The 14,435-nt window shown below is 38.1% G+C and overlaps 1 protein-coding gene across 2 annotated transcripts in view; it reads right to left on the minus strand.

Moving 5' to 3' along the window:
• fbxw8 (F-box and WD repeat domain containing 8) overlaps nucleotides 1–14,435 on the minus strand; it is a 56,617-nt gene that overhangs the window by 20,815 nt on the left and 21,367 nt on the right. For both annotated transcript variants that reach the window (XM_056457380.1, XM_056457379.1), the window contains exon 8: nucleotides 7,344–7,471. In XM_056457380.1, coding sequence (XP_056313355.1) covers nucleotides 7,344–7,471 — 128 coding nt within the window. The remainder of the gene's footprint in view (nucleotides 1–7,343; nucleotides 7,472–14,435) is intronic.

Here is a 14,435-nt window from a genome sequence, read left to right on the forward strand (position 1 = left end):
CAAGAAACACAGCGAAAATGGACCTCATTCAGTTTCAACCTTTATTACAGCTCATGATGGACATTTCTCAAAAAGGGAATAACAAAAAGCTTACCTCGGAGCTCAAGTGCCCAGCAAGCGTGTGGAGAAAGTGTCGCTTTTTGATTTGTACTCGTAATTAGGTTGTCCTGTCCATGGTGAAATTGTAATTCATGTTTGTAAAGTACACCCATCGTAAATTGTAATACATTTATTGTACATTTATTTATTGTAAATTGTAAGAAAATTTGGATTTTATTAAAACACATAAATCATAAATGGGATTTTTTAAGTGGTCTGTTAGTGATGACCTAAATAAAGTTGAAGGCAAAATTATTAGCTTGTGAAATTTATTTTATATTCCAAATATTTCCGAGCTGCTATTTAATAGAGGATAATTATTTTCATAAATGTTTTTAAACATAATAGTTTTGATAGTTTCTAATAAATTCAATATTCTAATAAATCATTTATTTTGTCTTTGTAATGATGACAGGACATAATATTTTACTGGTTATTTTGCAAGATACTAAAATCAGCGTGCATTTTAAAGGCTTAAGTTAACTTACGTTAGGTTAATTAGGCAAGTCATTGGACAACAGTTTGTTTTTTTTGTTCCATAGCCAAACCAAAAAAAATTCTTTAAGGGGCTAATAATATTGGCTAATTGACTAATATATTTAAACTGTTTTTATTACAGCTAATTCTCCAGATTTTTTTTTTAAATATTAAAGTCAGAAGTATTAGCACCCCTTTGAATTATTTTCTTTTTAAAATATTTTCCAAATGATGTTTAACAGAGATATTTTTTCTTCTGGAGAAAGTCTTATTTGTTTTATTTCGGCTAGAATAAAAGCAATTTTTAATTAACTATTTTAAGGTCAATATTATTAACCCCTTTAAGCTATATATGTTTTCAATAGTCTACAGAACAAACCATCATTATACAATAACTTGCCTAATTGCCCTAACCTGCCTAGTTAACCTGACTAACCTAGTTAAGCCTTTAAATGTCACTTTAAGCTGTATAGAAGAGTCTTGAAAAATATCTGGTAAAATATTATTTACTGTCATCATGGCAAAGATAAAATAAATCAGTTATTAGAAATGAGTTATTAAAACTATTATGTGTAGAAATGTGTTGAAAAAACTCTTCTCTCCGTTAATGAAAAATTGGGGGCAAAAAAAAATGGGGCTAATAATTCTGACTTCAGCTGTATATACGTGAATACAGTGGTAAGTCCTTGCTTTGTTAAATATCGCTTGGGAAATATGAAAAAATAATAATAATTAAAATTCCACAGGAGGGCTAATTATAAATAGTAATTCTTTAGGGTTACATTTCGATTGATTTCGATTTAAATTCAAAATCGTGACACCCTTACTGTCGCCTCACAGCAAGTTCTTTGGTTTGAATCCCGGCTGGGCCAGTTGGTGTTTCTGTGTGAAGTTTGCATGATGGAAGGGCATCCGCTGCACAAAACTTACGCTGGAATAGTTGGTGGTTCAATCTGCTGTGGCAATGCCTGATAAATAAGGGACTAAGCTGAAAGAAAATGAATGAATTGAGTTTTACACCATTTTAAATAGAGTAAAACCCTTAAACAAATATCTAATAAAATCAAAAATCCACAAGCTCCACAACAAATGCTTGTGTTTCTAAGAGATGGACGTTATTGCCATTGTTGCCTTGTCTTGAATGATCATGCATGAAACTGAACACACAGAGACCCTCATGTCTCCAACTCAACTTTATGTTCACTTCCTGTCAGACATCTGGCCACGCAGATCCAATCAAGCACAAACTGAAGAGCAGATCTGATCCATTAGGTCTTGGTCTTTGGCCACACTAATAAACCTCCAAACCAAACCCTCACTTCCTCCAGACTCTTCCATTTTATATAACAAATCAATCAGAAGGGGTCAAATCATTACAGCCAAAATCATACTCCAAGTAGCGCTTCGTTTCTCTCATTCATCAAAGACCAACAAAAGGTAAGAGCTTTCCTTTTATCAGAACAAACCAAGAATGACGCTAAAATAAAAGGATGTTTTAAAGGGAGCGCAGCTGGCCAGAAAGACATCACACTCCTGGCACTCCATATAGTGTCTGAGCGAAGATGCAGTTGGAATTTATTTACAAAGACCTGCCAAGCGTCTCTCCACCTGCCAAAACAGTGCTCCCGCTGTCACAAGTGTCAATGCAATGGCTCTTTATTGGCTGCAGACTAATTGAGACGCGCGCATCAGATGTGGACGCCGCTGGGCAGATGTACCGCATCTCTGCTCGTCTCTTTGTCCACTAAATCAATAGACCCCGGCGATGCACCACTGACAATAACACAGTCCCTTTCAAAAACCCTGGAGCTTTCATTATTCCCCTTCCCACTTCTAGAAGTGCCTGCGCTTTTCAGATGCTTTTTCCGTGAAATGATTTTCAAGGTAAGCCAAAAATAGTGGAGAGCTGGACTGAGTGCTCGTCGTGCTCTGAAAAGACCACAGCTGTGGACTGAGAGAGGGGGAAAATATATATAAAAATAAAAGTTTTTCCACTTTGGAAATAATTGGATGTGCTTTATTCTGAGTGCTTTAATCTTGGACATCTAATGCAAATCTATTAAGCGCCGTCCAATTCATCTGTATGTGGAGAGTGGAAGCCATTCATCAAAAGCTTCTGTTCTCCGTTTAGTGGTTTTGTGTAGCGGATATTATGTTGTGGAGAACTGAATTCAGCTCGTAATTTAGGGTATATACACTACCTGACAAAAGTCTTGTCGCCTATCCAAGTTTTAGGAACAACACATAATAACTTGACTTCTAGTTGATCATTTGGTATCAGAAGTGGCTTATATGAAAGTCAAAGGTCTCTAGATTACACTTATTTGACCAAAATAAACTATGATTATGCCTTGATTTTTTATTATTTAATTAGAACAGTAAGGTCTGACAAAAGTCTTGTTACTTAACAGAAATAATGTGGAGTATAAAATATAAAGTCATGCTGCAGCGGAAAAAGAATGATTATTGTGTATGACTCCCATGAGCTTGGAGGACTGCATCCATACATCTCTGCAGTGACTCAAATAACTTATTATTAAAGTCTTCTGGAATGGCAAAGAAAGCGTTATTGAAGGACTCCCAGAGTTCATCAAGATTCTTTAGATTCATCTTCAATGCCTCCTCCATCTTACCCCAGACATGCTCAATAATGTTCATGCATGGTGACTTGGCTGGCCAATCCTGGAGCACCTTGACCTTCTTTGCTTTCAGGAACTTTGATGTGGAGGCTGAAGTATGAGAAGGAGCGCTATCCTGCTGTAGAGTTTGCCCTCTCCTGTGGTTTGTAATGTAATGGGCAGCACAAATATCTTGATACCTCAGGCTTTTGATGTTGCCATCTACTCTGCAGATCTCTCGCATACCCCCATACTGAATGTAACCCCAAACCATGATTTTTCTTTCACCAAACTTGACTGATTTCTATGAGAATCTTGGGTCCATGCAGGTTCCAATAGGTCTTCTGCAGTATCTGTGATGATTGGGATGCAGTTCAGAAAAATCTAGCTTCTGCCACTTTTCCAAATGATCAACTAGAAGTGAAGTTATTATTTGTTGCTCTTACAAATGTGATCGACGACAAGACTTTTGTCAGGTAGTATACACTGTAAAAAATGTGGGGTTCCACACAAATTCTTCATGTTGTCCCAACACAATTCGATTATGTTGACTTTATCGTTTTTACAAATTGAAGTGGATTGAACATAGGATTGAACATAGGACTATTATTGTGTTTATGGCATTTTGAATGTAGTGCTACATTCTGAAGGAGATCTGAGGCACTCTGCATTTAGTGTGTGCAGTTTTAGGAATTGTGTGTAGAGTTTTGAAAAAAAGGGGACGCTGTTTTTTAAATGTGTGTAAGCAGTTGGAAAAAACTAATACAACTCGACACATTCATCTATAACGACACTGATCTTGATTTTCATGGCAGATTTTCCATATTTTGGAGTTTTAGAAACCAGCTAATTTTATCATTTTAGCTAAAACTTTAGCATACAGCTATATATATTACATAATCAGAAACTATAATATTTAACTGAAAGTAATTTCCTCAAACCTGAAATAAAAGATAAAGTAGTTCCTTCAGGGAAATGTGTGATGTGAGCTGAAATGGAGAATGTGCAGCAGCTGCAGGTGTAAATGAGAGAGTCACTCTAACATCACAACTCATCAAACTCCCTGTGTTTAGGAAACTCCAGTCACAGGAGGCTATCATGTGCCAGACTACAATTATATGTGTGTGTGTGTGTGTGTGTGTGTGCGCATGCGTGTGTGTGTGTGTGTGTGAGTATGTGTGTGCAAATGTGCATGTTTGTGTGTATAAATGTGTATGTACAGTATGTGTGCGTGTGAATGTATGTGTGTGGTGGGTGTGTGTGAATGTGCATGTGATAGCTGTGTGTGTGTGTGTGTGTGTGTGTGTGTGTGTGTGTGTGTGTGTGTGTGTGTGTGTGTGTGTGTGTGTGCGTGCGTATATGTATGTGCGAAGGTGTGTGTGTGTGTGTGTGTGGGGTGTGTTTGTGTGAGAGAATGTGAGTATGTGAATGTGAATGTGTGTAAATGTGTGTGTGAATGTGCGTGTTTGTGAATATGTGTGTTTTGTGTGTGAATGTGCCTGTTTATGAGTGTGTGTGTGCGTGTGTGTGTGTGTGCGCGTGTGTGTGTAAATATGCATGTGTCTGTGTGCGTGTGTGAATGTGCGTGTTTGTGTGTTTATGAATGTGTTTGTGTGTGTGTAAATATGCATGTGTCTGTGTGGGTGTGTGAATGTGCATTTTTATGTGTTTATGAATGTGTGTGTGTAAATATGCATGTGTCTGTGTGCGTGTGTGAATGTGCATGTTTATGTGTTTATAAATGTGTGTGCGGTGTGTCTGTGTGCATGTGTGAACATGCATGTGCGTGACTGTGGGTGAGTATGTATGTGTGTGAATGTGTAAATGTGTGTGTGAATTCATGTGCGTGTGAATGTGAATGTGCAAGTGTGCGTTTGTGTGTGCATGTGAGAATGTATGTGTGTGCATGTGTGTGCGTGAGACTGTGTGTGTAAAATGAGTGTGTGTATGTGTGCGAGTGAATGTATGTGTTTGTGTATGTGTGTGACTGCGTGTGTCTCTGTGTGTGAATGTAAGTGTATGTTTGTGTGTGTGTGTGCATGCGTGTGAATGTATGTGTATGAAAGTGTATGTGTGCGAATCCGTATGAATGTGTGGGTTTGTGTGTGAAAATGCGTGTTTGTTAATCTGTGTGAATGTGCGTGTTTGTGTAAATGTGTGTGAATGTGCGTGTTTGTGTGTAAATGTGTGTGAATGTGCATGTGTTTGTGTGTGAATGTGCGTTTGTGTGTGTGTGTGTGTTGTGTATGTGAGAATGTATGTGTGAAGGTGTGGGCATGTGTGTAAATGTGCATGTGTGGTGTGTGTGAATCTGTGTAAATGTGTGTGTTTGTGTGGGTGTGAATGTGTATGTGTGTTAATATGCGTAAATGTGCGTTTGTCTGTGTATGAGTGAATGTGTGTGTGTGTAGAGCAGGGCTATTCAATTAGCAGCCTGTGGGCCGAACTTGGCCCCCGGAGGCTATTTGTTCCGGCCCTCCAGATAGTGTGACCAAGACATCAAAAATAAATTTAGTTCAGTAGAAAAACGGCAGCTACAGTTATGAAGTGACGTGCGTAGAGGTTTGGAGAGGAACTGCACAGAAGGACGACTTGCTTCAAATATTAAAGATAATAACAAAAATAAAGTAACAAGAGCTTAAAGTGCTTAAACTGGTCAACTGAGATAGACTCTCTTCAACGATTATGCTTTGCACCATTTATTTAAAAGAACTATGCCAAATAAAGTGTTGTCTTCTAAACAATAACAAGTGCTTAAAGTGCTTAAATAACAAGTACTCACCGTGCTAAAGAACTGAACTGCTAAACTGAAGATTAGAAGTGAAATCAAGGACATTATCACTTATTTTTTATTGCTTTTATTTTGAATGTTTAAATTGCAAATCCAATTAGATTCCCTTTATTTGGTAAACAAAGCAAGTCTCTCATATAATATATCTACTAAAAGACAGAAAATATTACTGGTCAAACTGCATTGTACATAAATCCGATGAACATTTTCATATTAGTCAATATTATTACTGTATTTAATTTAAAAACTGAATAAATATAGATTTACACACATTTACTCAGGTAAATAAACAGCATTAATGATGGGCTAAAAATCTGTGCGCGCAGATTCCGTGTGGGCCTAGACATCACTCATAATGCAAGTTATATCTCTCCGGCTCCTCATTTGGGATGCTTTTCATGAACTGGCCCTCATGACAATCTAATTGAATAGCCCTGCGTGTGTCAAGGTATGTGTGTGCATGTGTGTGTGTGTGAATGTGCGTGTGTATGTGAATGTCTGTGAATGTGCACGTGTGTGAATGTGCACATTAGATTAGATTAGATTAGATTAGATTCAACTTTATTGTCATTACACATGTACAAGTACAAGGCAACGAAATGCAGTTTGGGTCTAACCAGCAGTGCAATAGCAGCAAGTGCAGGATATAGGTATAAGTTATAAAGTGCAGTTATAGAAAAACTATGGTAATATTTACAGATGGATGTACTATTTGTTTCTTTTATTCCTGTTTATGTAAAGCACTTTGAATTGCCACTGTGTATGAAATGTGCTTTATAAATAAACTTGCCTTGCCTTGCCTATGAACATTATATACAGGTTGTATTAGCTATGAACAGATTTACAATAAATGAATATATGTACAGGATGCTATTAATAATCAGGAGTGGCAGATAGATAAACAATTACAAATGTTCATGTGCAGTGGGTATGTACAGTTCAGATAAGTGAATCAGTGCAATGTAGTGCAATGAATATGTGCAAACTTTAAATGTGCAAATGTTAAATAGTGTGTGGATGTGTGTGTGTGCGCATATGTGTATAGGTTTATGTGGTTTACAGGGACACAAAGTTGTATAATGACATGGGTATGGCCTAGTTGTACTCTTAAAAATGCTTATGAACGCTTGTTAACTGGGTCTTTTGACATTCAGAATTTGCTACAGGTTTCCGGCGAGGGTTGGGTTTAGGAGTGGTGGTGGGGTAAGGCCATATAATAATCCGTTTTACACTATAAAATACATTACACCTATGGAGTGTCCTTATAAACCATGTATACAAGTATGTCTGTGTGTGTCTTATGTGTGTGTGAATGTGATGATGATAGATGAGGTGTGCATGTGTGCAGCATGTCGTACCGCCTGTCTCTGTTTCCGCACAGCAGAAGGTGAGGGCCGCTGTCTCTCAGGTTGACGCAGGTAAAGTCTCCGGCCGAGTTCCCCATGGTCAGCTCACACTGGCCGCTCTCCAGGCCGTACACCTGAATCTGAGGACAGAAGCACACGGAGGAGAGATTGTCAAACTGGCAGGAATGAGCAGCAACACCTGCAGAGGTTCAGATGTCAAGCCCACAGCTTGCAAATCACAGATGCCAGAAAACACTTTTCTCAAGTGTTGAAGGGCAGGTTACTAAGATTGAGCACACTTTAAAGAGCCCCTATTATACATTAAAAAGGGTCATATTTTGGTTTTAAGAGTCTCCAACAACAGGCTGATATGCATGCAACGTCAAAAAACACTTTCATTGTCTTATAATATGCATTTATTTTTACTTCATTATCCCAGTGACTCTCATGATTCGTTCAGCAATTCATTTGATCCCAAACCCCTCCTTAGTGCGAAGATAATCTGTGCTGATTGGACCGATGACCGCCTGTTGCAATTGGTCGACAGCGTTTAGCGCGAGACAGAGTGAAATACCCAACATGGCATATCAACAATATTGAAGCAGTCAGAGTGCATAGTGTATGTGTGAGTATACCTGCCAACACTCTTGTTTTTCCCGGGGGTCTGCCGTATTTCTCCAGCCACCCACCCACCCATTTTGTTATTTATCCCAAAAAATTCCCATAATTACAACACCACAGTAAGAAGTGCCCGATTCTCAACAATGTTATTCAGACACCTCACCCCCAGACCTAAATAAACCTCAACCACTGACTCTTCACAGTTTCATCTTTGGGTAGAGAAAATACCTTACTAGTTGGACCCCTTTTGCCTTCAGAACTGCCTTAATCCTTTGTGGCATAGATTCAACAAGCAACTGGAAATATTCCTCAGAGATTTTGGTCCATATTAACATGATAGCATCACGTAGTTACTGCAGATTTGTCGGCTGCACATCCATGATGCGAATCTCCCATTCCACCACACCCCAAAGGTGCTCTATTGAATTGAGCTCTGGTGACTGTGGAGGCCATTTGAGTACAGTGAACTCATTGTTATTTTCAAGAAACCAGTCTGAGATGATTCAGGCTTTATGACATGGAGCATTATCCTGCTGGAAGTAGCCGTCAGAAGATGGGTACACTGTGGTCATAAAAGGGATGGACATGGTCAGCAACAATACTCAGGTAGGCTGCGGCATTGACACAATGCTCAGTTGGTACTAATGGACACAAAGTGTGCCAAGAAAATATCCCCCACACCATTACACCACCAGCAGCAGCCTGAACTGTTGATACAAGGCAGGATGGATCCATGCTTTCATGTTGTTGATTGCAAATTCTGACCTTACCATGCGAATGCCGCAGCAGAAATCAAGACTCATCAGACCAGGCAACATTTTTCTAATCTTCTTTTGTCCAATTTTGGTGAGCTTGTGCAAATTGTAGCATCAAGTTCCTGTTCTTAGCTGAAAGGAGTGGCACCCAGTGTGTTCTTCTGCTGCTGTAGCCAATCTGCCTCAAGAAAATCCCAGTTCAGATCAGCCCGTCTAGCACCAACAACCATGCCACATTCAGTAACTTAAATCCCCTTTCTTCCCCATTCTGATGCTCGGTTTGAACTGCAGCAGATTGTCATGCCTACCATGTCTACATGCCTAGATGCATTGAGTTGCTGTCATGTGATTGGCTGATTAGAAATTTGCATTAACGAGCATTTAGACAGGTGTACCTAATAAAGTGACCGGTGAGCGTGTAATACAGTAAATCAGAAGGAAATCAGACTTCCTTGTCTAATATACACAGAATACACAGTTACGACATTCCCATTCTCTATAGCGGTGTTTCCCAACCCTGTTCCTGAAGGCGCACCAACAGTACACATTTCAACCTCTCTCTAATCAAACACACCTGAATCGACTCATCAGAACATTAGAACAGACTGTGAATGGGTCAGATAAGGGAGACATCCAAAATATGTGCTGTTGGTGTGCCTTCAGGAACAGGGATGGGAAACACTGCTTTATAGGATGATATATATATTCATTAGTTAGTCAATTATCTATAAAGAGTTTAATGACAGCAGTTCTTCTGAAAATGATAACTCTGTCCGACCTTCAGCACTTGCTCAAACTATTCTGAACACCAGATGCAGAACAGAAAACAAATTGTTCAATAATCGATTTGGTCAACTTCCTGCTGGTGCTTTCAAATATCTTAACTAATCCGCTCACATTAAATGGCATCTCTGAGGTAATTCAATCCTAAACAAGAGCTTGGTTAACCGATTGCATCAGCTGCCATTTAAACAGTGAGCAAAGAAAAGACAACGGCACGAGCCAAATTGGACACGAATTACTGAGGCAACAGATAGAGATGTTCAACAAAAGAGAGAAGAACTGCATGATGTCAGTATTGAGCTCCTGCCAGCTGTTTAGTGCCTTCGCTTTTGGGCCAGACACTCTTAATTGCAAGCCACCGTAACGCCGGCCAAAATCTTCGAGAGGACCCAAAAATTACCGCCAAGCAGAGTTTGTCATCAAGAAAAGCGTCCAATATGTAAAGCTACAATATGTAAGGACTTGATGAGGGAAAGCTGATGAGGATGAAGGCGTGATGAGTGCATATGTCACTGGCGGAAAGACAGACTACTGGGATTATGTTGGGGATTTATTCATCATTGCGGGAGGTTAGGGAGAAGTTCGCACAAGTATATAATCATTTAGCTGTTGTTATGTGGTTGAGCGTATGTTACAATGTTTCTGAAAGTTTATTGAAACTAACTTCTCTCATTGAAATGTAAACTTTTACAGGCCATAGAAAACAGCCTAGAAAACAGCAGTTTAATTTTACGTCGGTGTACACAACTACAGAGGAGTCATCTTTAAATAGGAATATTATTGAAACTCTTTGGTTCATTTTTGAATGAGATGCTAACGGTCTAATCTGATTCAATTATCTATGCTAAGCTAAGCTAAAACTGCTCCCAGAAGTGCCATAGAATAATAAAATTCAACTGTTTAACTACATGAGAGTTTAAGTAAATGAGCCACATTTTCAACCAAATTAAAGAGCTCCTTTAAAAAAATTCATCCTGAATTCACAGCTATGAATTTCAGCACCTGGAGGTGTAACAGTGAGCCACTTTTTCACCAGCCTATCTGGCTGTTAAACATGAAAGTGGCGCCTCAGGGTTTGCCAGCCTGATCTGTGCTGTTTCTGTGTATGTGTGTGTGTGTGCATGTCAAACACACACTGTGATGCTCATACACATAACAGATGACCAAATCCTCCAGTCCTTAATCTTTAAAAACAAAGATGATGAAAAATAACACATGAAACTAGCCATATTTTGAAAACCAATAGATTAAAATATAATTTTGAAAACCATCATCCAGTTCTTCCAAAACTAAGCCCTTTATGTAGATAGAAACATAACTGTAGTACTATATATGAATTTAAGAAACAGGTAAAATGACATTTACGGTGGTGCAATAGCCTAGTAGCTAGAGCGCCGAAATATGGTGCAGTAGCACTTCAGGGCGTCCCAAGTTCGAATGCTGGCTCGAGGACATTTCCTAACCCTACCACCACCCTCGCTCTCTCTCTCCCACTTCGCTTCCTGTCTGATTACTGTCCTATCTAATAAAGGCAACAAGGTAAAAAAAAATCTTTAAAAAAATTACTTTTATAAAAGGGTATATAAAGTGTTAGATATGCATTAGCATCCACAATGTTAGATAATGCATTAGATAAGGTTAATAAATAAATAAAAAAACAAGCCTTGAAAATAGAAAAACACATTAAAAGAACTTGTTCAGTAAATTGTTCATGGACATAGTTTTCAATAAAATTAGTTATTTACAAAAAATGGCACATATTATCAGTCAATGAATAATTTGTGTTGGCTCTGGTTTCCCCCACAAGACTTAAAACATGTGGTATAGGTGAATTGGCATTGCTAAATTGTCCGTAGTGTATGTGTGTAAATGAGTGTGTATGGATGTTTCCCAGTGATGGGTTGCAGCTGGAAGGGCATCTGCTGCATAAAACATGCTGGATAAGTTGGCGGTTCATTCCGCTGTGGTGACCCTAGATTAATGAAGGGACTACGCCGAAAAGAAAGTGAATGAATGAATGAATCTCTAGATAAATTTTAGTATTGCCCACTGTTTATTATTACACGTGTAACACAGGCCAGCTATCTAGACAGACACTAGAGGCCATGATCTTTAGCCTCTTTGTTAGAGCAACTGACTCCCATGCAAAGAATCACCGGTTCAATCCCAGCTCAGACCGGGTTGGGTGCAGTAGGGCCAGTGGGTTACACATGGGGGCTTGTCTGGGATGGGAGTGAGGTTTAGGGGGGTGAGTGTAACAGAGGCCAGCTAGCGCAGTGCCATGGTCTTTAGCCTCCTTGTTAGAGCAACTGACGTCAATGTAAAGAATTGCCAGTTCGATCCTAGCTCAGACCGGGTAACCTGTCAGATATGGTGGTTAAATTCTAGGGGGAAAAAGTCGTAAAATATCTTACACAAGGCTGTTTCTTGTGCAGAAACTGTATCATGCACCAAATCTGATGAAGTGTAAATGGTTTAAACATCCAGTAACAAATGTTTTCGTAAGAATTGCATCACGTTTTGCCTAATCAACTTATAACGTAATATATTATTTAAAATACCAAAAATATACATACATAAAATTAATACACTGAAGAAGACTTGAGCTGAAGTGTTTGTGTTTTGTATATTAAAATAAAATAAAATAAAATCCTGAAGGAAGATTATATTGATGAGTGCTGTGCATGGTTTCATGCACTAAATTACAATTGACTACCAAATATGCTAAATATAGCAGCTAGAGAACAACAAACCAAAAACAAGTCTAGACATTAGACACTTAAAACTCCTAATCATTAACTCTAACCACAGAATTTAAAGCAACAGCGTACTCAAAAATGAAAAATAAGTCATTGTTTGGGTTAACTAACCCATTAAGTGGTAATAATAGTAATTCATAGCCCGAGTAATACTCAAGTTCTAAAATAAACAGCACTGCATGACATCTGACTCACTGTATTCCCTCAAAAGCAATGACCTCGGTTTGCCTCCTTGGTTTTTGACAGGTTTTAATGAGGCACATGTTTTTCTCATTTAATAACACACAAACACCTCGGCTGCACCAGCGCTGGTTCTGGCACGTCTGACTTCCCTCTCGCAGTTTGAAAATCCTGTCAACACGACACACACGGCTGACAGACATGACATCACGCGGATGGGAAAGGTGCTAATCGTGAATTTGTAGAGTAACTGGAAACTTGTAGAGTATTAAGAGTGAAGTGACAACATGAAACAAAAGGTACACTTTGATAAACAAAAAAGGTACATTATTTTGACACAATTTGGCAAATAAATTGGGCAAAACTAACCATGAGAATTGTGTCCTAAGTCAGGATACTTAATGATTCAACTAATGAATGTTTTGTTCACAGTAGAAACTGCTTTCCTCTGGTAGATGTAGAGTTCAAAAGTGTATGTTGAATTAATTTAAGAATTCCTTTGTACCTGTATTAATGGTTTTAACAAGAGATTATTTAGATTTTATTTATTTATTCATTTTGTTACAATATACTCCTTTTCTAGGGGTTCGAGATGGTAACAAACAGAAAAAAATAATAATTAAAAGAAATTCTTAATGATAATAACAGTATATTAATATTAATTAATGTGCGTGAAGAAATCTTCTTGTTCTCTATCCCAGCCCCACAACAACCACTCACTCTTAACTTGAGTGTAAGGAAGGAAACAGAGAAATTATTTTAAAAAAATTTAGTTTGGTAGATTTTATCTTTTTAAATACTGAAATAAAGTTTAAACAAAATAGTTAAATAGACAAATCGTCAGTAGGCCAAATAAACAAACAAAACAAAAGCTTCCTAAAGGGTTAAGAATTCTTAAATTCCCTATGAACAAAAAGAAACTCAAATTAAAGACATTGATCTTACCTCACTCCCTGAACTGAAACAAAACAAAAGAAAACTTAAAAGAGGATAAACCCAAATAAATCGACACCCGCGTTTCGCTTACGTTATTCCTATTGTTGTTGTTTTTTTTTGTTTATTGTATGTTTGCAGCAACATGGTGTCCATAACGAACTTCCTTTTGTAGACAATAAATTATATTACCACTACTAAAACAATTTTTGGTTACGCTTTAATTTTAGATGGCGTAGTTCACTATACTGGAATTTTTAACTTCAATACGATACTAAGAAAAACATCAATATTTAATACCATTTTTCGATACTGCGAGGCAAGTTTTTCAAGTACTTATCCCGGAGGCATGCAACGTCATAAAACATTAATATTAGGTTAGATTTAGGTCGTGATGTTGGGTGACCAAAATCCAACGTCAAGCCAACATCATACTGACGTCAAATACTGACATTTATTTGTCAGGTATGGCAACCGAAATCCAACATCTGTTAGACATCATAGTATTACCGTCCGCACAACGTCAAGCCGTAACCTCATTAGACACTGATATTTGGTCGTTTTTAGGTGCGTTGGAAAGTGACCAAAATCCAAAGTCTGTCCGAAGTTGGACATTGACGTCTTTCTGACAATGAGCTTTGACGTCAACCCAATTTACATTACAACCCAAAATGCAATGTTCCATGACGCTGGGGTACAAAGTCAATCTGACATCATGTTGACATCCTGTGCCTGCAGGGTAGCTATTAGCGCATTTATTTAGCATTGCCCTGTAGCAGCAAAGATACTAACCAAGATAGTATCGTTTTCAATAATCCAGAATCGATACTTATCGAAATATCAATATTTTTGACAACACTACATGTACCTAACCCTAAACAAGCCACATTCTAACCCGACCACAGTGTAAGTACTTGTAAATAAGTAATACTACTCAATAGTTAAATGAATAGTTACACGGTAACTTCATCACCTTAGAATAAAGTGTAACCACAAATTTAATGTTTGGGTTTTTCTATATTTTACCCAATTTGTTGAAATAACCCAGAATTGTTGGAGTTTACAATTCCTGC

The sequence above is a fragment of the Danio aesculapii genome, chromosome 5, assembly GCF_903798145.1.
Source record: "Danio aesculapii chromosome 5, fDanAes4.1, whole genome shotgun sequence".
Taxonomy (NCBI): domain Eukaryota; kingdom Metazoa; phylum Chordata; class Actinopteri; order Cypriniformes; family Danionidae; genus Danio; species Danio aesculapii.